This window comes from Sphaerodactylus townsendi, linkage group LG01 (assembly GCF_021028975.2).
Source record: "Sphaerodactylus townsendi isolate TG3544 linkage group LG01, MPM_Stown_v2.3, whole genome shotgun sequence".
Lineage (NCBI taxonomy): Eukaryota > Metazoa > Chordata > Lepidosauria > Squamata > Sphaerodactylidae > Sphaerodactylus > Sphaerodactylus townsendi.
Window position 1 is genome coordinate 50,379,224 of NC_059425.1, and position 25,472 is coordinate 50,404,695.

At 40.8% G+C, this 25,472-nt stretch overlaps 2 protein-coding genes across 12 annotated transcripts in view; one reads left to right on the forward strand and one right to left on the reverse strand.

Annotated features, from left to right (window-relative positions):
* The window catches only part of CAMKMT (calmodulin-lysine N-methyltransferase), a 323,624-nt gene extending 321,136 nt beyond the window's left edge, over positions 1-2,488 (reverse strand). For 2 of the 3 annotated variants that reach the window (XR_007243344.1, XM_048482876.1), the window contains exon 1: positions 2,191-2,488. Coding sequence is in view for 1 of the 3 variants with exons in the window: in XM_048482876.1 (XP_048338833.1) it covers positions 2,191-2,340 (150 nt within the window). In the remaining 2 variants the exon portion in view is untranslated. The remainder of the gene's footprint in view (positions 1-2,190) is intronic. The other variant, XM_048482886.1, reaches the window with a different exon arrangement.
* Positions 2,489-2,555: 67 nt separating this feature from the next.
* The window catches only part of PREPL (prolyl endopeptidase like), a 38,554-nt gene continuing 15,637 nt past the window's right edge, over positions 2,556-25,472 (forward strand). For 5 of the 9 annotated variants that reach the window (XR_007243349.1, XR_007243348.1, XM_048482894.1 and 2 more), the window contains exons 1-9: positions 3,174-3,264; positions 5,249-5,491; positions 5,720-6,095; positions 8,346-8,474; positions 9,870-9,939; positions 12,333-12,536; positions 13,534-13,654; positions 16,280-16,496; positions 24,017-24,202. Coding sequence is in view for 7 of the 9 variants with exons in the window: in XM_048482894.1 (XP_048338851.1) it covers positions 5,886-6,095; positions 8,346-8,474; positions 9,870-9,939; positions 12,333-12,536; positions 13,534-13,654; positions 16,280-16,496; positions 24,017-24,202 (1,137 nt within the window). In the remaining 2 variants the exon portion in view is untranslated. Of the gene's footprint in view, positions 2,617-3,173; positions 3,265-5,248; positions 5,492-5,719; positions 6,096-8,345; positions 8,475-9,869; positions 9,940-12,332; positions 12,537-13,533; positions 13,655-16,279; positions 16,497-24,016; positions 24,203-25,472 lie in introns of those variants that run through there. The other 4 variants (XM_048482903.1, XM_048482941.1, XM_048482910.1 and 1 more) reach the window with 4 other exon arrangements.

Here is a 25,472-nt window from a genome sequence, read left to right on the forward strand (position 1 = left end):
TTAGTTTATTTCTAGACAAGCGAAGGCTGGGAGGAGACTGAGGGCCACAGAAAGAGCAGCCTGACCCCACCCCCAGTCTCCTGCCAACCACAGTGCTGCTTGCCTAGAAGTTAAACTTAATTTTAAACCAGAGGCATTTCTGCAGCAGTGGTGATAGGGAAATATAGGCAACGTTTCCACCGCCCCCAAAGCTCCCTCTTACCCTCTTTCTCTCTTTTTCCCTCTCCCGCACCTTTCCTCATTTCTCTCTATCCCCCTTTCCCTGTTTCCCTCTACCCACTTTCTCTCCCTTCCCCGTTTCTCTCAGTTTCCCATTTTTCTCTCTTTCCAATGTTTCTCTCTCTTTCCCATGTTTCTCTCCCCCCCCCTTTCTCTCTCTTCATCCCCTTTCTCTCTGGATGGGGGATACACCACTGAGTGGCAGTGTGTGCGAACAAGATCTTGTGGTACAGGTGGACAGTAAGTTAAATATGAGCATCCAGTGTGATGCAGTAACAAAAAAAGGCTAATATGATCCTGGTGAGTATGAATGGGGGCGTAGCATCCAGATCGCAAGAGGTTAGGTGGGAGCACAGTTTGAAACCTTGCCTCGGGGACCATTTTCTATACATTTACACCTGGAGTGGGGGTTCAAACCTGGTTCTCCAGATTAGAGTCAACTGCTTTTAACCACTTACCCACACTGGCCCATGGTTGCATTTTTTAGCTCTGTTATTTGTACAAGGAAATAATTCATCCATCCCTTTGCACCTGCATTCGGGAAGCCTTATTAAAACTGGATTTTTGTCCAGCCAATATAGGGCTCAAACAAGGGCTGATTTGCACACGCCCATAGCACGTGTCTCCTCAGCATTTAAGAAGTGATAGCTGAATGATCACATGAAAAAAATCTGTGTTTGAGTTGACATTGAATATATTAAAGTTATATCCATAATGTTAGATCTATGATGGCTTAGTCATCATTTGATACTACAGTTGCCAATCTTGGGAAAATGGCTGTTTTGGAGAGCAGACTATGGTAGTAGCAACTGATAAAGTTCTACTCCTGGCATCACTCACAAATCTCAAGGAATTTCCCAATTCAAAGTTGGCAAGCCTGCATGAGAGTACAGTCATTACATGATGCACATGCACCTGTGAATCAGACCTTGTAATTATGAAAAAAAAGGTTAAACACTAATTTAAGCCCATCTGGTGAAAATCAATACTATTCTGTTGATGAAAGCCTCTAAGATAAGAGCTGCAACAGAGAAATTGGAAGAAATCCTTGTTGTTCAGTTTGAGTCTGTTTCCTTTCATACCAGTATCCATCACAAAAATGTCTTCTAAGAAATAGCAGGATTTTTGTAACACATTAGTTCTAACATTCTTAAACTGTAGCCCATTAACAATTAATGGTTCACGTTCATTAGACTTGCAATACTGGCAAACATTCTCTACATAATGCCCATTTTCTCCAGGACAGGAATTCTAAAGAAATAGTTTCTTGCAGCAAAAATAAACAGGAGTTGTGTAGCACCATGAAACCAGCAAAATGTTATTCTTGCATAAAGTGGTGCATAAAGCGGTTTAGGCACCGCAAGACTCCTGTTTTATTATCCACACTGTGAGAGGCTCCCCCTCCCACACAGGCAATTGTGTGTTGTGAATATAACACCAGAATCAGATTGGAATAGCTGTGTTTTGACTGACATACATTGCTGCATCACAGAGCATCACAGAGCACCAGCAATTCTTTTCCCTTTCACCCCACTTATTCAAGTGCACTAACACTATGGTAGGGAAAGGCTTGATTTTCCACTCGGAAGCCTTCCAGCACCCACTTACAAAACCACCCTAACAGAAGGAAAGGTAATAACTCACAAAAAACAAACTAATGGGACTATGATCCTCAGCACCCAAGAACCGCTTTTCCAGTGATGGAGCTGCATTGCACTTTTCAGTTCAACTTCTGCAGCCCTAAAACTCCTTTGGGCAACTCATGTTCTACCAACTTCTCTTACGAATGACTTGCACAGACGTTTATTACTTACCTGCCAGATATTGCAGAGGTGGATAAAACAATTGCAGCAAAACGTTTGACCCACCCAGGAGATGCTCTAGAGCTAGAGAATGAATATATATCCCCATGGAAGTTCCCTGAGGGAAAACATACTGGAAGGAAGCAAAACGTTATGACGGTTGTTATACCTGTCTGAGCAGCTTCCAGCGGGCTTTGGCGACTGCCTGCTTGCTGGTTTTCCGGTCTTTCTCAGAGGCTCCCTCTTCTTTCCCTGCCTGACACCTGTCAGCTTCAGGAGGAGGAAGAGGAGCAGGAATACTCGGGGCTGCCTCAGTCATGCTCTAAATTCCTCCCTAGATCTTGGCTAGAGAAAACACGGCCAAGAAAATTAAAAACTACTAAAAGAAAAAGGAGCGGGGGCCCAGTGTGGGAGACCCATTGCTTGTAATAGCCCAGGCACATGGGGCGCCCTCAGTGTTGGAGAGCTTTTGCCTCAATCCTTGTGAGCAGTAGTAACTTATTGATCCGCCCATTTAGCTTATAGAGAGAGACAGGAGGAGCCATCTTTGAGAAGGGCGAGAAAACGGACAGCATGCAGGCTGGAATATGATGGAGTGAGTACTTTAGGAGCAAGTTTTAGCGCTGTGTATAATCGCTTTCTTTTTGACACAGTAAGAAAATTTCAGGATGACCATCTTTTTTATTGTTTTTAATAGAATTCCTGTACTGTCCGACCTGTAAAATTGGAGTAAATAAAAGCCTTTTTCCTCCAAAACACTTAGTCTCTGTAACTGGGGGGGGAATTTATCCGTTGATTTTCTCTTTTAAAGAGACACAGCTTTACCATTCAACTCATCGTTTAAAGAAAACGTTCATATAATCGAATAAACGTCGGCATTTCAGTGGGATAAAATGCCCTAATGGGTTACTTTAATTTACTAGATTCCCAAATCCAAAATGGGGACAAAAGGACTCAAATTTGTCGCCATCTTATGTTTGGGCAAGCAAAAGGTTACAGATAGTTATAAAGTTGTGCGCCCATAATGACTAAGGGCATGGTGATGACTGAGGAAAACGGTTTCCATCCTCCATCTTCATTGTGGGCAAAGGTATCCCGCATATCTCGTGTGGGCAACGCAAAGATTCCGACGCATCTATATGACGTCATCATTGTTAGTCGATCACTGTGTTGCTTGTGGGTAATCAACATGATTCCAGAAAAGTGAAAATCCAGCGTGCGGAGAGTCAAAAAGGCAAAAGCGGTATTTTAATTTTCTGTTTCAACTGATTCTGTTAATAAAATGCAGCGATTGAGACTGGCTATTGCATCTATTGTGGACAGAATTTTGAGCGTGGATGCTGCTGAAATCTGGGTCTGGCCAAGCTCAGTCCCAAATCTGGAAGGAAATGTTTTAATTTACTAAAAGTTCAAATAAATTAGCTTTGCAAAGGGGTATAAAACAGCTGCAGCCAAGGCTGTAATGCCGAGCACATTTACTAGGAAGCAAGTTTTATGTCAGTTTGTGCGACTTACTTTTCAGAATGTATGCCCAGGATTATCAGAACTAATGGCATACACAATGCCAGTTTGGCTTAAAGATCATCCTTCACTGATGGTTTTGTGTCACACACAATGCAATATGAGCATCTCTTTAAAGATTGTGTCCGTATATCAATAGCATTTGTTTCTAAGGTTTCTACTTCCAGTTACTGGAAAGAAGACTTCGTTCCTGCTAGCATAGAGTTATTCTACAGCCTTCTGCTTCTTGCATGTCTTGATTTAGCTCTTATAAGAAATTGTAAAATGTACCCCCACCTGTCTGTTGATATGTATATATGCAGTGTGTGGTGTTAAGGTTAATTCTCTAGTATTCTTCTTATGGATCAGTCCTTGAATTCCCTGATGGGGGAAACAAATCTTCTTTCCAGCACACTGGAAGTAGCAAACTTTGGGCGGGTGGGGCGGGGTGGGGGGAGCAGTGCTTGATATACTGACACAAACTTTGAACAGTTACTCACACTGCATTGTGTGTACCAGAGAAGCATCAGTGAGTGATGATTTTTACACCAAACTAGTGTTGTGGATAATGCCATCAGTTCTGATAACTCTAGCATTCTTTCTGTAAAGTAAGTCCCCCATGGCTACATAGAACTTGTACAAGAATAGACAAGACTACATACCAGCAGAAGTGCCACTTCCTTGTTCCTTATGTGCAGGAGTACATTTCCACATACCCTTGGAATCTGATGCCTTGGTGGACTAAATTAGTGTAGTTTTGTGTTGCACAGCAAGAAGTACAGTACTTGCTTCTTTAGACTTGTTTGTACTACAATCTGCTAAAGTTGGCACAGAAACACTAGAAGTGCTTTTCAAGTGAATTATTATTTCTGTAAGTTCCCTATTAAAAATACAAAATTCTGTTTAATAGAAAAGGAAGCAGCAACTGCATTTACTCACTGTTAATCTAGATCCAAATGCATTTCTGCTAAATCAAAAGGCTGGAATGATAGCATTGCTGGGTATGTATCCAGATCTGTGCATCTACCATTTTGACCGAGTAACCATTACATCGAAAGAGAATGCACACTTTAATGATTTACTTCCTTACTTCATTTATTCCCTGCCTTTTCCCCTGAGAAGCCCCAAAGTAGTTTATATTAATCTGCTCTCTTTCATTTTATCCCTGCAAACAGCCCTATGAGGTACATTAGGATGAGATTGTATGACTGGTCTGAGGACACCAAATAAATTTCCTTGGTAGACTGTGGATTTGAACCTGTATCTTCCAGATCCTAATCTGATACTGTAAGAAGTTTAAGGATAACATAAAAGTGCACATGGAAGACGGTTTTGTAAGTCAAATCTGCGCAGACTATGAGCAATCCAAATTTAAAGTGCTAGCCATATAGTGTAGCCTGCCATATGGTTAACACCACCCTGTTTTAAGTTAACAGGGATTTTTCTAGGTTCCTAGTGAGAACCATAAATGGCTTAGCGCTGTGATCAGTTTGATAGGTCCTAACTTGGGCAGATGTGTACCAGAAATTGTGAGTATTTAAATTTCCCCCATTTGAATATACATAGAAGTTAGACTTGCCTTCTATTTCAAGTTTTCATTACTTAAAAATAGATTAAACCTGATGCATACAGAGCCTCTTCTAACTTCTTGGCATGTAGTTTTATTAGTCTTTCAACTTCAAATGAAGTCTGTGTAATTTTCACTCCCCTTTTTATTGTACTAACAGGTGGGGTCAGAAGGAGATCTGGCCAGGATATCTCACAGAGCTCTCTTGGGTGTTTCTTGTCTATTGTGGGATATCTTTTTAGTAGAACCTGCCACAGTTCCCCCCAATCCTGCAACCATCACTGGTGCTGCCACAACCCTGAGGCACACCCACCATTGCTGCTCCCAGGTCCATTTCAATCCCCAGGGTCTACTGCAGTCGGCAACAGCTTGCCATGGCTCCTAGAACTATGATATCTTGAAGGTAAATGCTTTTTTACTTTAGGGGGAGATTAAACCCCTTAGTGTATTTTTTCAGATTTTTCTGCACACTGGTGGGGTCCCCTGTATTTGTGGCATCAACCTGTGGATTTAGGTGTCTGTAGATGTGGGCCACCCATTGTTATTAGATATATAGATAAGGAGACTCAATCTTTCAGTTTGCATTTAGTTTCTTTACCATTTCAAATTCAATTTCTTTTTTCTTTTCTAGTTTTTACTCTGAATCCTGAGACAGTGAAGACTTTTCACACTTGGAGATGCATTGTATCATTAGTTCATATTATGCAACATTATTATGCAACAGTGCCTAGTTTAATCATACCTGAAATGGTTTTAAAGAAGAATGAGGAATCAGCAAATTAAAGATTTTTAACATCATGCATTTAGGCACAAAATATTTTCTTCAAATCCTGCAGGATACTGTTGGATGCTGTGTTAAGTGTTCCAAATTTTCTACCTCTTTAACTATAAGACTTCATAGTCAAACAAAACCACAAATATTTTTCCTTGCAAAGAACTTTAAAAATGCCTATTTTCTTCCGAGATTACAAGGAGGCATTCCACCATGGAGGCTCTTTTCTTTTCAGGTACAAATTTTGACTTTACATAATAAAAAAAGCCACCTTCTTTCAAGTATACCGTGTACTGCTACAAGCTGGTGGCTGAATAAGGTTCTTTTTTTAAAAAAAAATCAGTTCTGCTTAATGGTTCATGATTAGCATCTAATAATAATTGGTTCAATTGTATTATCTTACTTATCTGTTATTTACTGCATCTTTATCTCACTCTTCTTTCAAGGAAATCAAAAGTTGCACTAATTTCTTCACACCCACACCCCATTTTACTATTTTGTTATTTTAAAACCTGATCACTAGAAATCCAATAATAACCAGGGTAAAGTTTGTGCCAGAGCTTGTTAGCCTTTCAGATGCAGTGAGACTCTTGCAGTTCATGCATAAAAAGAGTTTTTACGCCCTTTGAAAGTCCCATCTATTAATAAGTAAATGGGCCTGGAAGGTTGCAACTCTGCTTAGGCTAGCACAGCTGGGTGTTTAAATGGGATAGTTATGGTTCTGGACTAAAACGTGTCCTGATTCGGTAAGTATAACATCTAAGTTTTACAGTCTGAATAAGAGATGCAAGCCAGGCATAAATTCTTCTACAGTTCTTGATTTTCTGTAACAATTTGAACTGCAAAATGTGGATTTGGGAAGAATTAGAAATATTGTAAAAAAAAATTTAAAAAATCTTCTCCAAATAGTGTGTTGATTAAATCCACTTGAATGCTGAGTATCAGTTCAGGGAGAGAGGGGACAAAAAGTGATGGGGACAATCTTTTGCTCAAAAAGTATTCTAAGAACATAAGAACATAAGAACAAGCCAGCTGGATCAGACCAGAGTCCATCTAGTCCAGCTTTCTGCTACTCGCAGTGGCCCACCAGGTGCCTTTGGGAGCTCACATGCAGGATGTGAACGCAATGGCCTTCTGCGGCTGTTGCTCCCAAGCACCTGGACTGTTAAGGCATTTGCAATCTCAGATCAAGAGGATCAAGATTGGTAGCCATGAATCGACTTCTCCTCCATAAATCTGTCCAAGCCCCTTTTAAAGCTATCCAGGTTAGTGGCCATCACCACCTCCTGTGGCAGCATATTCCAAACACCAATCACACGTTGCGTGAAGAAGTGTTTCCTTTTATTAGTCCTAATTCTTCCCCCCAGCATTTTCAATGTATGCCCCCTGGTTCTAGTTCTAGTATTGTGAGAATATCTTTTTATCTTCTGCAGAAGTGTACCCCATCAAAGGTATCTACCATGCAATTCTTTACATTTTTGTTTCATTCTTTAACAAACCTCAAACAGGAGGCTCCCTTTTAGTGGTCCATCCACCTTAGTTTTACCACTACTGTGCAATTAGATGCTGTCAGGCAAATCATTGGGCCTCATGTTTCAGGGAAAAGAGTTCAGCTAAGTAGGCATACAATAGGTCAGATGCAGCCCTATCCCTTTTTCATACATTGAACACCTTGGAGTCTTCAGTGCTTTATGTTTTGTACATGTGGTTTGTTGGCAGACGTGGGTAGATAATGGAAAGCTTTTGTCATCCTTCTCATTTGCCATAGAAGTCACAACGTGACTTGCTGGCAACTTGAAAACAGATATCATGCATTTATAACCTTGTGGCATAATTCCAGCTTGGTCGCAAAATCATCAGGCACTACTGGTTTTATGCCACACACAATGCAACATGGGCAATACTATTAAAAGGATGTGACATTCTAACAAGCGTTGCATTTGCTTGGGGATTATTGCTTTCCAAGTGTGGGAAAATTCTGTTTTCCCCAGCACACAATAATTCCACATCTTTCTGTTCCCTGTGTGTCGTCTTAATTTATTTTCTAAACAAACTGAATCAATCCAGGAATTTCTTGACCTTGCGTATAACAGTAGAGGAAACCACAAATAACCCATTGATTAGAAGTGGCACTTCCTTTTTTTCTGTTGAGAGAGCTATTTCCATGAACAGTAAAGTGCGAGACATTTGAAGCTGGATATCTTCAAGGGAGAAAGTGAAGGATCTTGTTTTTTGATTTACCCTTTCTAAGATTTAGTATGCAATATCATCCCAGTCAGATTGCTGAAAGGCCAAATTTTATTTCATAATCCTAGTAATAAGCAGGTTAAATGCTGCCTTGTGAAACAACTATTTTGGAGGCTGTTATTAAGGGCTTCAAATCTAGCCTAGTGCTGAAGGGCCAAATTTCATTAGTGTAGTTTTGCATTGAATGGCAAGAAGTGTAATCCCTTTAGTACTTGTTTCTTTTGACTTGTTTTTCTAGGATGTGCTTAAGTCAGAACAGGAACGCTGGAGTGCTTATCAGTCAAATTACACAAAAAGGACAAAGAGGCTGAAGCAAAGACTAGAAGCCTATTATAAGAAGTATTCCTATAATTCAAACAGCTTGGTGGTAAGTGAGAAAATAAGTGTAGAAAGTAATAAAAAATGCATCCCTATGAAATTTGCTGTCTTTCTCCATTATTATATTTAGATTGATCCTACATATTATTAGAAGAATATTTAAGTAGTAATTGGATGAAATTTGTGTTCTTGGTACACGTGCTGAGAATTCATGTAGAATATTAGGGAACTTCCTGGTGATAAAAATGCTCTGAGCTCCTGTTAAAGACCAGTTATTTTTACAGTCTTCTGCACTGACACAATTTGAAGATCTCTGACTATATGATCTGACGTTCATTTTCCTAATATTAAGTCTTGTTGGTTTCAATGGGATTTACTTCAGAAGGTTTATACAGCAGTACTATGTTGTATATATTCCAGTAGCATTCTTAGGTTGCACTGTTGTAACAAAACCCAAAAGGAATCATGTTCCATTTTTAAATACTATAGATTTGCTGAAGCATGAGCTTTCATGGACTAGATTCCACTTCATCAAATACATGACGTGAAACATCAGCCAGCAGAATTATATATGCAGTGGGATAGGTGGGGCAGAGAATAGTGAGCTATAAACTCCATGAAATGTGAAAAGTATAGTTTGTTGCATTTTCATGCAATATTCAGAAGAATACATAGGTTTGTAAGGGTAAGGCAGTAGCATCGCGCCCACGGAGGGGGGGGGGGTGACGCCCCAGGCAGAGCAGAGGCAGAGGCGTGGCCGGGCTGTTGAGGGGGCGTGGTGTGGTGTTCCAGGGGTGTTCTGGGGTGGGCGAAGCCACAGCAGAGGCGCAGGATGCACGCGGACCCTAGGCGCAGTTTCCCCTCGCTCTGCCCCTGGGGTAAGGATACTAATTATGGTGAAAGTGTGGACAAAAACGTGGACAAATGTTCATGCTACAAAAAAATCTACAGAAGTGATCTTCTACTGAGGTACAAGAGCAGCAAGAGACTCTTGTAGACATCCAGTGATTCATTATTGAAAAAGCTCCCATTTCTCCAGAAATGCATGTCAGTAACCATTCTAAATAACTGTGCCTAGGATTTATTTATTAGCTCTTTCAGTCGCTGCTCACCCAAAGGGTCTCTTGGCAACTTACAACATTAAAACAGTATGGATTACATCTATAAAGCATGGTTGTCTAACTGCAACCAATAGATTCTGTGTGAAATTCAAGCTTTAGAACATTGTAGTGTTTGTCATTACTATATTAATTGGCCTCACTATCATGCTTTTATCTAATGCTATTTTAAATTTTCTGATTTTGCAAACATTACATAAATGTAATATGAACAGCATAGTTTGTTGAACAGGAACTTGAAGAAAATCTTTGAATTCCCAATGATGTGAAATGATGCAAATCTTCCTATTTTGCGGTGGATTCATTCCTGTTTTGATTTTAAACAGATTCGGTTTGGAGAGTATGTTTACTTTGAAGAAAATTACAGCATATATCGTTCGAGGATGGAAGAAGCAGGTAGGAAATCACAGTATAGAACACAAGAATCCTAAAACTCCCCCTGATAGCTATTACATATTCATGCTTTATTTTGCAGTCACGGAAGCTGTTTTGGCTTTCTCCGCCCTCCACTTCTCCCTGCAGTTAAACAAATTAGCATGTCAAGAAAATAAATGTTCTAACTGCTAGTTTTCTTCTTATGAGCATTTTGTAACAAGGGCTCTACAAATGTGATACATGCCTCATTCCTACATCTGTTTATCACAAGTCACTTACACTGTGTTATAGATATGTTTCTTACATATCACAGAATAGTGTGATTCTAAACTTTTCTCAGGGAGACATTTTTCCTAAATTGTAATTGCACAGTCCAGTCTTATCATCCCCCACCCTCAGTTCATTTTTAGAGTAAGAAATTGTCAGTCTTAGAAGAGGTCATCCTTATGTCCCTGTAAGAGTTACCGTTTGGGGTGTGTGCCCTCTAAGAGGAAACAATTGTATTGCATTTCTGCTCTGAGAGTGACTGAAAAGTAGCAGAAATACCCAGATTTCTCAGAATCTGATCAGAAAGGGCAAGCCTTCTGTAGTGACTCACACAGAGATGAAATAGTCAGCATCCTCAGAGAGCAGATAATTGTGCTGCATGTGTGTTACAAGTTTATGGATTACCTATTTGTATTCTACACAGAGACGGGTCGCTAGTAGAGGAGTAATTAAAGGAGACAATGGCAGCACAGTAAATCATACAGAGATGTAACAGGCAACTCTTTTGTGAATGGATTATTTGTAGCCTTGCCTTATTTAATTGTTCCTTCCACATAGCCCATCAAACATTTACTGTGGGAATTAATTGAATGGACCAATCCAGCAAAAACATTGGAAAAGATACTGTGTAGGTCCATGGAACTCTAGACAATACCAGTGTGTCTGATGTCTGAAATTTTGAGTCATCAACCTTTCATGAACATTTGGTAACATAGCTCACACCCAACCAGGTGGAAGCAATAACCAAACCATCCACAGAAGTTGTTTGTTTATAAGTTGCCAAATGTGATGCATTTGGCAGTGAGGAGAAAGGGATAACTAGAAGGGAAGAGACCTCTGAAAAGATTCTTTACTATTTTTTCTCCTTTCTTTCAGGGGGCTCCTTCTTTCCCTCTCTCCTTCCCTCTTTCTTTTCCCTTCTTTCCTTCCTTCCAACACAAGTAGGGTGGCTCAACACACCTCTACCTCTTACTCCACTGCCCCACTGTGGAGGTCGTGCTGGAACAGCAGAGTCCAGGCAGGGGGGCACAATTTCAGTACTTGCCCCGGGCACCATTTTCTTTAGCTATGGCCCTGTGTCCTATTCAAAGATATACCATTCTGAACCTGCTGACTTCAGTGGACTAATTCTGCTAAAGATGGCACTATTCATTTCAACTACAGACGATCATCTTCAGGAAAAATTAGTGGTCAAAGTGCTTCACAAAAGCTAGTAGTATTAGACTCATCCCCTGATCTGGATGGTCCAAACTAGTCTGATCTTGTCAGCTCTCAGAAGCTAAGTAGGATCAGCTCTGGTTAGTACTTGGATGGGAGACCACCAAGAAATGTCACGGTCATTATGTAGAGGAAGGTAATAGGAAACCACCTCTGTTAGTCTCTTGCCTTGAAAACCCTACTGGGTTGACATCAGTCAGCTGCAACTTGATGGCAGTTTACACACACACACACACACACACACACATTGCAGATGGAGGACTTTATCTAAGAAAGTGGATTTTACTTTGAGAACTCATGGCTGAGAAGGCATTAAACTGACACCTCCCAGATTACCATTCGGGTTGCATTTTTAACCTCTTGTTATTGTGAAATCTTTAACATCTGCCCAGAGCAAATTGCATTAATTGACAATAGCACAGGTCAGGATAACAATTTCAGCTGCAGTTACTCATGACTAATAGTTCAATCCCAAGAATGCTTTTGTGGTATAAAGCTCCATTGAACAGAGCTGCTTAGGATATCCAAGTCCCACGGGAAGCAAGAGGATTTCAATTAGTAATGAATAAGCAACTTGGGGACCCTTGCTGGGGATATGGTGAAGTTGCCTGTAAGATAATGATATCATTTCCGGTCATTTAATAAGTTATGTTATCATGTCCCTAGCAACACTGACCAACCTCCCCCCCCCTTTTTTTTCTGTTGCCCATCTGTGAACCAGAAAACCTGACACCCCTAACTGCAACTATTTTGTTCCTTTAGGTTTTGTCCTGACTAATTCAGCTTGACCAAAGCCTACATGTGCAGTTCCAATTCATTTCAAAGGGGTTCATTTATATATGAAAGAGACAGAGTGCATGCAAAAGCGGTTGATGGCTCTTTGTATTACTTCTTTTATGGCAGCATTGTCATTTTCTCTTGTATTTTAGATGAGGAAAAGATCGAAGTATTACTTAGAATGGAAGATCTACCCTTTCATGATTTTCTTATCCAGCGCATCCGCATTTCTCCAGATCACAGATACCTTGGTGCTGGTATTAGAAGTGTTAATTCTGAGGAGTCTGCTTCTATCATTGTGAAACTGAATACGTTGCCAGTAATAGAGTGTATTATCCCAAATGTATCTAGCTTTGGTAAGCAATGAGCATAAACCACTTTTGTTTTACAATGTAGCACGCCTTGATTGTCATGCCATCAAAAATATACATTAACTAGTCAGTGCCTATTTATGAATTCACAATAACGAAAACATGACTTTCTCCTTTTGCTTGTATTGTGGCACTGCTCTTCCTTTGAGTCTTTCCATGTAATAGAAGAATCTAGTCTTTGGTCTGGGCTGTATTAAAGCTGATGCTGAGACAGTGCCCACTGTGGGATGTCCTTGTCCTCGGAAGTGGAAGGAAATGCTTGGTTTGCTGTGTTCTTGATTTCCTGTTAAAAGGGACATGCACCAGTTGAAATTGGGACAGTGAGCCTTCAAAGAACATTGCCTCCCTATAGAATTATCAGCCATTACTGCAAGACAGGAGTTTTGTTTGCCAGTTTTTGTTTTCACATTCATTATCTGATGCAACAGGCTACCGCCTCCACTCTACAAAAATAAATATATATCTGGCTTTCACAATACGACATGTATGACTGATGCTAGTTTCGATCCAGTAAGTACCCACAACTGTATTCAAAACATAAAACCTAACTCCAATTAAAATGCTAGCTATAGGGATTTAAAAAAAAATTCTTAGCATTAAAGTACTATAGTTTGAGTGCTGGCAAAAATTTGATTATTCCTCAACAGAAGGGCCTTGGAAGGTTCCTTTTTCAACAATTTTGGATCCACTGCAGTAACGAATTGCTTCCACGTGTTGCAGGGAGGTGGGGAAAGTAATCTGTGAGGATTCAAAGGCTGTGCAGTGGTTTCCTGTTGCTTTCCACATTAACTCCAAGCTTCTAGTTGATGGCTGGGATCCCAGCAACCACGTTCAGTCTACTGTGCACATATGAAAAGCTTTGCATTCCAGTTATTTGAGTTAGCTTAATTGAATTCATATATTTTTGCATATCCCAACAATATAATTATTTTTCAGTAACAATCAACCATTTATTTGACTTTCCTTTCCCCTTCCCCTCCAGAATGGGCTACCCATGATATTCTGTTTTATACCGTCCAGAAGAACCTTCAGTGTCATGAAGTATATTTGTATGATTTTACTAAAAAACATTCTGAGCTGGTTTACACTGAACAAGATGCAAGGTAAGCAGAGACGTTAAGTTTAGAGCTCTCCATATGTGGCTCTGCATTGAAATTCATAAATACAGGAAGTGAAAGGAAAAGCTTTCTACCTACAAAAGAAGAAAGCTCACTGGCTCAGTGAGGGCTCAGAGAAATTGTCAATAGTGCTTCTTTCTGATCAGTCAAAAGAGGTATGTACAGCAAAGTGCTCACTTGGCTGTTCAGGGTGTGTTCAGAGACAGCCGATGTTCCTGAGGGGAGAGGGACTCTTGTGTGCAGGAAAATAAGCCGGCTGTGGGGCTGCAGCAAGAACTAAGCTTTGTAAGCAAAAAGCTCACATTCACCCTCAGGTAGTAGTACCGACGGTAGAGTGCTGGTGTCTGTGATACTCAGGCACCTTCCACACATGCAAAATAATCCAATTTCAATCCACTTTCAATGCACTTTGCAGCTGGATTTTACTGTGCAGAATAGCAAAATCCACTTGCAAACAATTGTGATAGTAGATTGAAAGTGCATTATTCTGCATGTGCAGAAGGGGCCTCTGTGTAACGTAACTTCATATCTTCAAAACTCCTAGAGTACAACTGATTTTTTAAAAATCATGAATAACAAGAATTGACTTAGCTGCTGAAATGATGTCACATATATTAGCCATGAATTGTTTATGGGGAACCATGCATTTACATTCAAGCCTTTAGCGTTGTTGCATTGGAGACTACTATTCTGAAATGAATACATTACCATTTTTTGCTAAACCAGGTTACATTCTAGAGAGATAAGTCACAAGAGAAAGTACAAGAGTAAAATGATTTGGGTTTTATCCTATATTGTTTTCATGCCCTTTTATTTAAAGCAGTCTAGATTAGAATAGCTAAGTAAATGAGTTTGGAAATGTCAGGGTCAGCCTTGGGTCAGTGCATTCTTTAGTGAGCCGGTGTAGCAGGTTCATGCATATGTGAGCATAAGAATTGTCATTGTAGATTAGACCAAACATTTATCTAAGTAATCTATACCTGACAGTGGCCAGCTCTTATTGTCCCCACCCCCCATACACACACCCCTCTAGTCTAGAGATCATAGCCACAGCAAAGTTGTTAAGGTTGCTAACTCTTTAGAAAAAAATTACAGGATACGAAAAGATATTTCTGTCTCTTGATAGAAGAAAGCAATCCCATTATTGGACTGATAGTGCCTACATTTGAACATATTGCTTGTGGATACATAGTTTTAGAGCAGCATTACTTGTTTTATCAACATTGATTCACACCATGAAATGCAGAATTAGCTATTTAGTCAAATAGCGTGATGTAGACGATAAATGCTTTACTCAAAACTGCAAAATATTTTTGGAATATATTTTTATGAATTACCTATTCAGCTCAAAAATAATAGTACTTTTAAAAATAGGAATGTGACTGATAATTTAAAGTGATGTTGAAAGAATAGATTATTTTCCCAATTATACTTTAAATATCCAGTCATGTGCGATATACTCTTTTATGTGATTTTTACACTTTGGCAGTGTGTTATATTAGTACAGTGGTGGCAAACCTATGGCACAGGTACCAGAGGTGGTACTCAGAGCCCTCTCTGTGGGCACGCACAAACAGAGGCCCTCCCCACATGTAGGCTGGCCTGGGCCGCTGGGCTCAATTATTAGCATTAAGCCTAAGACCGAGTTTTGGGGAAGCAGTGTAGGTAACCCTGTTAAGCACTGTTAAACCCCACTAATTTTCCTGCAAAGAACTAATGCGCAATCCTTTACCTGGGAGTAAGCTCAGTTGCTGGCAATGGGGCTTACTTCTGAGTAAACCCTCCTAGGGTCATAATTCACTTGTTGGAAGAGTTGCACGGTTGCTTCAAAGCAAAGCCACCGACTACCACTAAGCTTACTCCCAAGTAACGCACGCCTCAGAGCCAACCGTTTTTTCTAAACTAAAACCTCAGTATTTAGGTTAAATTGCCGTGTTGGCACTTTGCGATAAATAAGTGGTTTTGGGGTTGCAATTTGGGCACTCGGTCTCAAAAAGGTTCGCCATCCCTGTATTAGTAGGTCCCTGCTCTAGATGAATTTGTTTTCAATTAATTTATTGTACATTACACATCATATCCTTTAATTCTTAAGCAGGGTTTTATGACGTGCTTTACGCTCTGTGTTGTTTTGATAATTAAAAAAAAATTAAATTTTTTTTCGACAACTAAGAATTATTTTTTCTCCTGTTGCTAAACGTACTAGAAACGTACTATAAAACTACATCATGGGTAGTCAGCCGGCCTCTGCAAACTCCTTTGTCATTCCTTCTTGCACAATGTTACATGCTTGGAGATAGGCACTTGAATTACAGTTCTCACAATATACCTTCCCTCCCTATAAATATGGCTGTAGTTCTTCACATTTCTTAGTGGGAATCATATATAAAACTACTGCTCTGTTTTGTTTCCCATCTGTTAGAGTATATGAATATATGAAACCCCTTAGATTATGCACAGTAAAAATGTCATATTGTATGTTGTCATGTCTCCACATAAATTTCTGCCTTTGCTCTTCATTCCAACACCTGCTATCCAGACATCTTGGATGTTTCCACTGATGAACTCTTGCTGTAATCCCTAACCATTACATTGTTTATTGTTTGATTACAGATACTTTGTGGATCTCTACTGCACAAAAGACAAACGATTTCTAACTATAAATAGTAATAGTAAGACTACCTCTGAAGTGTGGCTAGTTGACTGTCACCACCCTTTTAAGCCTTCTGTTCTTGTGCAGCAACGAACAAAAGGGGTTATTTACCATGCTGAGCACAGAAACAATGATTTGTACATTCTTACTACATATGGGAATCCATTGGGATACAAGGTATGAGATACTGACGTGCTAGTAACTATTCAGATTGGTTTAAATGTTTAGCTGCAGCACATCTAAATAGCACAGACAATATTTTTGTAACAATTAAGTTGTCTGAAAAATCCGAGATTTCCCAACAGGGCTTTTTCTGGCGAAGCCATAGTCTGTGACATATACACTCCGCTATTAAAAAACTGGTATTATGTCAATCACAGACCATGTAGAATGCCAGAACAGGAGGAAGAAAGGAGTTAAAGGCTCCTTTCATGGCACTGCTGTCTGGGTCCACATGGGCCCCTGTGGACTTTCACAGTTTGGTCAACTCTGGGGCTTCTGCATCAACTATGTGGGAAATATAGGAAAGTTTGCTTTCTTCTGAAAGGCGTGCTGCAATATGCAGGAGAAAGTTTGCCATATTCCTTGGTTGCCATTTCTCTACCTCTAAAGACCCTGCACCCCCTGGCTGTAAAAGGAAATCCTGGCTGTTGCAGTTTTTGTATTAGGTTTTCTGGACACTGTCAAAACCACTGAGCATCATGCAAATGTCAGCAAAAAGTAACTTGTGGATGCAAGTATGCACCAACTGGAAGTTAAGCTGAAGTTGGGATTCAGCCTGGAACTTAACGCTTTGTGCTCAGATGACAATCAGCCTCTAAGCCAAATTCTACCCCATTGAGAGAGGGCTGCTGAGACCCGCCCACGCTGTCCTCCAACCACTTGAGGTTGGAAGGCAGCATGGGTGGGTCCCTACAGCCCTCCAGACCAACACTGGAGGACGAGGTAAGTGGGGGGGATGCAGAAGTGGCGGAGCTGTGCAGAGCCACCTCTTCTGCGCCGGCCTCTACAGGAGCCGCTCACACACTCCCGTGCGAACGGCCCCCTCCCCTCCACTGGCATAACTTCTTCCGGTGGAGAGGCGCCCTTTCCGCCATGCGGAAAGGGCCTAAGACAAGGAGTAATGGATTCACGGTACATTTGGAAGAACTTCCTGACAGTAAGGGCTGTTCAACAGAGGAATACACTGACCCAGAGGGTGGTGGAGTCTCCTCGGGAGGTTTTTAAAGAGGGTGGAGGGCCATCTTTTGGGAATGCTTTGATTTTGTATTCCTGCATGGCAGGGGGTTGGACATAATGGCCCTTGTGGTCTCTTCCAACTCTATGTTTCTCTGTCACCTCCATTTTGGAAATTAATTATAAAATTTATTATTATCATCATCAATCATCATCATCATCATCATCATCATCATTATTATTATTATTATTATTATTCAGAAGCTTAATACTTGCTCCAACCACATCACCCCAGTGAGGGAGCACTTGTCTCAAATCTTTTTTTTTTTTAGTCTAATATATTGTTTGAATTTCAATCTCCACATGAAGATTGGGTCACTCATTCTCTTTCAATATAACTATAAATCACTATAAAATTGAATGGTGAAGGGGCGAATTATATACGCCATCCTGAGCTTCTTGCAGAAAGGGTAGGACAAAAACATGACAGAAATATGAACAAGGTTTCACCCTTCCTGTAAGGCAATGCTTGACCATTTTATATATCCTCTGCTTCAATTATTTTGGTTAGTTTTTTTAATGAAAGCTGTGTTTTCTGATCTCAGTGCTGGAATATACTTCTTTTTTGTTTTGTTTTTAAAGCCACAACTGGTTACCTGCCCTGTAGCAAGAGTGCACAATTCCATCCATGGATATTGTGTTAAATGGATCTTTCATGGTGCTGAGTTAGATATAGTGTTATTTTTTAAAATCCAGATTTGTTTTATCATTTCAAAAGACTAGTTCTGGTGTGAAGGAGTTCATGCTGCTATTTCCTAACCCATTTCTACTGCATGGGAAAAAAAGGAATTGTAGCCTCTGTGTATAGATCAGTCACAGTTGTTGTCATTACATTCATTTTTACAGTCTAGGTTCCAGAAGTGTAATTCTGCCCATTTCCATTTCTTAGTTCTGGTGCCTTTGCAAACTCCATTTCATAGTTTTATTGTCTTTCCTGCTGAGTTGTTTGGAAGCATACAGAAAATGCTGCAAAAGTAGTTGAAAAGAAATATCATTGCTCAGCTGGGTATTTTCTTGATTGATGGCTGGTACTTGAGCAGAAGCAGAAAATGTATTACATGGTTGGTTATTCCTTCCTTTGTTCCACTACCCTCGACTGGTCAAAAGTTAACAGCCATATATATTCTATATACATTACCTCCTGCTTCAGGAGACAGTGTGAAAGAGATTGTAGGTTCACCATTTCATCTGAATATAACTAGGAATTAAGGATGAAACAACTGTCAACTTTCAGAGGCTATGAAAATGGGTAAATAAACTATATCCCCAGAGAATTCCAAAACTAGCTACTAAGATGCAACCTTCCTCTGTAATGGGAGGTTAACGCTGTAATGGGAGGTTAATGTTGTTTAAAATGAGATCTTTCTTACACTCACATCAAATATTTGCACTTCAGGTGTTTTGAGACTAAACATCAAGGCTCTCCTTTCTACAAGATTAACTAAACAGAAGGAAGTAGATGGACCTAAAGCTGATGAAATTAAGTCAAATGGTGACTTAAATCTTAGGCTAAAGGATCCTGGATCCTCTAATAATCCAAGCTTTCCACCAGTAGAGGACCTGCTCGTTTTCCACAAGATGTGGTCCACTGAGTTTGGGACTACCGTCTCCGGCAAACCCAGTGGTGAGATCATGGATGTAACTGATGAAGTGGAAAATATGCTAATTGATCTGTCTAGGACAGTGGACCAGCTTAGCTCCTGTCCTCCCAAGCAATGCATTGGATACTAAAGAAGGAGAAGCAGTACTCAAGCAAAGTCTGCCTGACTCTATCTTTACACTCAATAAAAGACTTATGACTACTGTTACAAACAGCCAGGCCCCTAGAGCAGCAGATTTGATACAAACAAGCAACAAGAAGAACATGATCTACATGGGTACAGCAACCATCACAGTGGCTTGAGCAGATCAGATTTCTCCCAAATTACACCCTGAATCAGAAGACCTTTTACTGGGAGTGAACGAAGCTCTAGCTGGCTTGTCTACTAATTGACTAGTGAATAGCCCAACTGAAGTGAGGCTGATTTCATGGAATGTTGCAGGATGGTTCTCAAAATTTGAAGATTATAACTTTGTTGAAATTATTTTATATTATATTCTTATACACTTCTGACTTTGACAGGCTACCAGGCATATGTTATACCTGCTGTCAAAACAAGAGCTAGCAGGACCTTGGTGACTTTTATGCTAACTTGGAAGGAGAATTTCAATACCTGATCTGGTCAACTTGGACTTATATCCAAGCCATAGAGATTAATACCCCCAGTTAGATTAGATTCTGTCATTAACACTTACATATCCCCATGCATGAACAATTCCTCTTCTTACCATTATACTTGGCCCTCCTTACAAAAGATTTAGGGAAAACCTGGAGAAGTGCTCCCTGGTACTACTGTTGGGAGATTTCAGTGCCAGACTGGGGCAGGATATAAAGTGTAACAAATGGAAGGAACAGTCCTTTGTAGATACTTGGTATTTACGATGCAAGTCACAGGATAGACCAGGGGTCGGGAACCTTTTCCCCTCAAAGAGCCATTTGGCTCACCACCAAATTTGGCTCACCACCAAAGAGCCATTTGGCTCACCCCCACCCCCCCCACCCACTCGCTCGCCCCCCGTCCGCTCCCCCGGCGACTTGTTTGCTCGCTCGCCCTCACTCCCCCTCCTCCACCACCACCCCAGCTGGCTGGAGATGTGCCCGCCCTGCTTCCTGCAGGGCAGGCGAAGAGGGGCCCGGCAGCTCGGCCTGCCCGGCCGCCGGGAGAGCGCCCGCCCCGCAAGCAACGGGGCAGGCAGGAGCCAAAGCCCCCGCGCGCGGCCTCGCCGGCCGCGGGCTGGAGATGTGCTCGCCCTGCTTCCTGCAGGGCGGGCGAAGAGGGGGCCGGTGGCTCCGCTCATGGAGCCGCAGAACAGCGGCGGAAGAGCTGCATGCGGCTCGCGAGCCGCGGGTTCCCGACCCCTGGGATAGACCATTTAATAAAGGGGGCCTTCACTTACTGAATGTGATGTTTGCTTTTGGCCTTGTAATTTTCAATGGGCCTGAACTTGATAAAGTCAAGGTTTCATTTACATTTGTCGGCGTGAATGGAACTAGTGTTATTGATTGACTATATTCTGGTTTCAAGATCGCTTCTCCTGAGAGTTTTTTTAATTTTGAAACTCACAACAGGGTACAGAGCGATCTGTTGCACTCCAGCCACTTCTTAAACAGCCAGTAGGCAAACTTTTAACCTCTGCTCCAGTTAGGTGATGCCTTCTATGGAGCGATGGTTTAGATAATAAAATTAAAGCCTTACTTGCTACCAGTGACCTTCAAGAGGTAAGGTAACTTCCACTTCCAATTCTATTGACATCTTCTTTAGAATAGCTGCTTGTTTAATCCCTCATTTAATCACTGATAGTGCATTTGAGCACAAGCAGAAATCTTGGTTTGACCAAGAGTGCAGAATAAGAAACTTCACACATGCCAGTCTAAAGCTAGAACTTCCAAGTCTACTGAAGCTTTTTGACAATTGGTGCAAGCTTGTTAAGAATATAAACAATTTCTTAAGAGGAAAAAACTTACCCTTAGCAGATCTCAGTTGGAGAAATTAAGACTTGCCATTAAAACAAATAATAAAAGGTTTTGGAAATAGGTAGCATAGCATAGGCACCCAAAATAGCACCTTGAATTTTAATATACACATTCCTTTTGAAAAGTGGTATAATCACTTTTCTTCATTGTACAACACTTCATTAGATGAAACCTTTGATCAAGTGGTCAAGGACAAGGACCCCTTACCATGTTGGGATTCCATTACATCCTCTGAATGCTCACACTTGATTAATTCCCTCCCTCAAGGTAAAGTCCATGGAAAGGACCAAATCCCTTCTGAAGTTTACTAGCAGAATGAGGAATGGCAGTGCCCAATTCTAGCAAGGCTTTTTACAGCCATAAATGAATCTTGCTCCATTCCAGTAAATTGGAAGCAGAGTATTATAGTCCTCATTTATTAAAAGGGGGGGGGGGTGCTCAGCCCAGCAAACTACAGACCAATCAGCCTTTTAGACCTACTTTCCAAACTTTATACATATTACCTTCTCATTAAATTGAATGAATGGGGTGACGAATCTAAGCTCTTTAACATCAAACAGGCCAGCTTTCAGAACAGTCGCAATTCTATTGATCCTTGCATGACTTTAACACTCTGATCTGGAAGTATACTTCTTTTCCAACAGGTCGCTTATATGTCGCATTTGTTGACTTTTCCACTGCCTTTGATTCAATAGCAAGATTTAAACTGGGAAAAACTGGACAACACATCTATATCAGTAGAAGGCTCTTGAGAGAACTCTATACAGACCTCACAACCTGAATATGAATAGGGAGTTGTGGTTCTCTTACAGACCCTATTCCCTTGAAGGCGGGTGTTAAAGTTCCTTATTGACCCCTTTTCTTTTTAATTTCTACATAAATGTCAGTGTTCAATTTATGGATTTCTGTGAATGTTTTCCACCTTCCCTGGCTGGCAGGAAAATATTATATGCCGACGATATGGCTCTTCTGTCACTTACTAAAGTTGAATGTAGAAGGATGTTGACAAGGCTGGCGGATTATTGTGAGATGAATGAGCTAAGCATTAACTACAATAAAACTAAAGTAGTAATTTTCGGAATTAACATGACCAAGCATAAATGAGCCATTCAAGGACATTAAAAGAACAATGTTCCTCTTCAGATATTTGGGTATAAACCTGCAGTCCACCCTATCATGGCAGGCCCACTTCAAGCGCAATTCACAGTTAGCATCTTATTATAATTTTACTATTCAAAGAGCAGCCAGCTAGTTTCACCAGCTTTTAAGATATTCAGAGCAAGTTAATTGGGCAGAAATTTGGGGATGGAATTTGAGTCTACTAGAACAGCTAGAAAGTATTCAGAAAGCATTTACTAGCCTTTGCTTTCAATCCTTTCCCACTGAATACCTCCATGGCAGATACTGGAAGCTTCCAGAGGACCATCGTCTTTGCCCAGTGGCGTACCTAGGCAAACTGGAGCCCTGGGCAAAACCTGAGTTTGATGCCCCCCCATGGGCAGCTGCCCTCCCCCACCGTGACCAAACAATGATTCCCCCCCCCCCAGTCAACATCACATTATAGAACATGCCCCAACTCACAAATCTGAACACAGCAATAGGCCATGCCACACAGCAGAAATATATTTTGAAAAAAATTTCAGAATGCTTTCAAAATGTTTTATTACTGCTAACATTAAACAACATTGAAAGTGATGCTATTTTGGGGTGGATTCTCCCCCACCTTGAAACAGCATCACTTTCAATGTTTAAAATGTTTAGACCTCAGATTCTCCCTTTAAATCCATGCCGAAGGAGGTGGATTTAATAATAATAATAACCTTTATTAGGCATTGAGAGAATAAAAGAAAGAAAGAAAACAAGCATTGGCAGGAAGGGGGTGGATTTAAAAGGAGAATCTGGGGAAATTTAGGGGGTGCCTGCTGTTGGGGCTGTTGCTGTTGCAATTATTAAGATAGCAGCACAAAAATTTTAGAGTATCTTTGTGAGGCCCTACTGATGATACCACCAGGTTTGGTGAAGTTTGGTTCAGGGGGTTCAAAGTTATGGACCCTCAAAGGTGTAGCCCCCATTTCCTATAAGCTCCCATTGGAAACAATGGGGGATGGGACACTCCCTTTGGGTGTCCATAACTTTGGACTCCCTAGACCAAACCTCACCAAGCCTGGGTGATATCATCAGGAGAGTCTCCCGAAAAATTCCTGAAATTGTGGTACTGCTAGCCTAAAAACTGCACCCCCTGCAGGCCAAAAACGGAAAAAATACTGAAAATAAAGAAATCCCACAAATGAACCTGCATTTTTGGCGCCTGCCACAAGGTGGTGCCCTGGGCAACTGCCCACTTTGCCCAATGGGAGGAACGCCTCTGTCTTTGCCCTTGTTGCCTTGGCCAGCCAGAAGATCTAGCCCACTAAGTTTTACAGTGCCCCCTACACAAAGTTATTTGAGGTTAACATCTCAACAAAATTTTATCTGAAATCACTTGTTCTGAAGAAGATAGGCTTTGATTTTTATTGGCTGATGTTTTTCCTAAGGTTACCTCGAAGGCAGCTGCTTTTATTTTCTTAGCAACCACTAAGAAATGAAGGAAGGAACTGGCAAGGAAGAAGCTAGTTACAAGCCAAAGCTAAATTGCAAATGTAACCTGTGATGTTTGACTTTTACTGTTTTATACTGATATGTTGATAGATATATCTTGCAGGTGTAGGTAGGGGACTGCATGGCTCATGGTGTTTTATGTGATTGTGATGGCCTATGACAATAAATTACACTACTACTACAGTGCAAGTCCAAGCTAACTAAGCTGGCATCCTATGCACTCTGAGAATGTTCATGTGTCGTGCAATTTCAGTTTTAAAATAAGCATGTGGGCTTTTCTTTTTTTTAGCTGATGAAGACTCCAATTGATTCGTGTAGTTTGGAGAACTGGCTGTCCATATATACAGTCAAAGAAAAGGCCAAACTAATTGAACTGGAGATGTTTAAAGACCACTGTGTTATGTTTTTGAAATACTGCAATCGCTTGTACATCGATAATATTTCTCTTGTACCAAACTCCATTCACAGTGTTAAGGTAAAGGTTTCATTTAAAATTCACTTTTTACTTTTAAAAGATGGATGTATAAATTTGGGAGCATAGGTGGTTTGTGGTAGTTCATCATTTAGCCTGATGTCTTTTGAGATGTTTAAAATGTTCATTCAATTTATCAGAAATAACCCTGTTAACTATGTTGATATGGACCACTGAGTGGGAAAGTGTAGGTAATAGAGTATGAATACAGCAAACTCATGTCCAAGTTCCAAAACCGAGGTTTCTGCTGTGTGTGACTGAAATCCAGCATCAGCATCTTATTTAATGGCATGGCAACATATTACACATGCAACCTTTTTTTTTTTATTTAAAATATTTCTGTGCCACATTTTAAAGTTTTCATCCATTCCAAAATTGCCTGCAGGCACCTTTTCACAGCTTCCTCAGCCTTCCTGGGATCTGTGCATTGGAATCGACAGAGTGTTGTGATTTTTCTGGTTCTGTGGACATGGTCTGATAATTTGCTCCTACCACAATACCCAGTCCCTGGGATCTCTTGGAAGCACAACATATTAATGGCAACTCAGCCTAGATCTCTGGATGACCACTCCAAGTGGCTTTATGGAGAGGTTGAAAAGCAAGAGGGAGAATATAGAACCTTGTGGGACCTGTAGGGCAGAGGCCAAGGGGTTGAACAACAGTCTCACAGCACCACACTCTGAAGTCTGTTTTTGAAGCAGTCTGAAATCACCACACAACCGTGCCTCTGAGTCCCAATCCTGAGAAGCAGTCCGAAAGATAGCTTGATCAATGGTATCAAAAGCCATTGAGAGGTCCAAGAAAGTTAACAAAATCACATTCTTGATGCTCATTTCCCAGTGCAGGTCATCCACCAGGGCAACCAAGGCCTTGTCAGTCCTATAACCAGGTCTGAAACCAGATTGAAATGGATCCCAACAACCAGCTTCATTCAGAAGTCCCTAAAGTTGCCCAGCTAACACTGTTCAGTCTCCATGCTCAAGAATTGTACACTTGAGACTGGACTGTAGGTTCAACACTCATGAATCCAGAGCTGTTTTCTTTAGAAGTGGACCCACCACTGCCCACTTCAATGCAGGGGTGTCCATCCCCTCTCTCCAGGAGATATTTATTGTCTCTTGGGCCCAGTCTGCCACTTTTCTGCCCCACATTCTGCAGCCAGAAGGGGTGAGGCTCATAAAAGCAGGTGGTAGATCTCAGACATATAAGAATAAGAATCCTCTCAACATTCTCAGATTGCACAAACTGAAAAGTATGTTTGTTAAGAGACTGA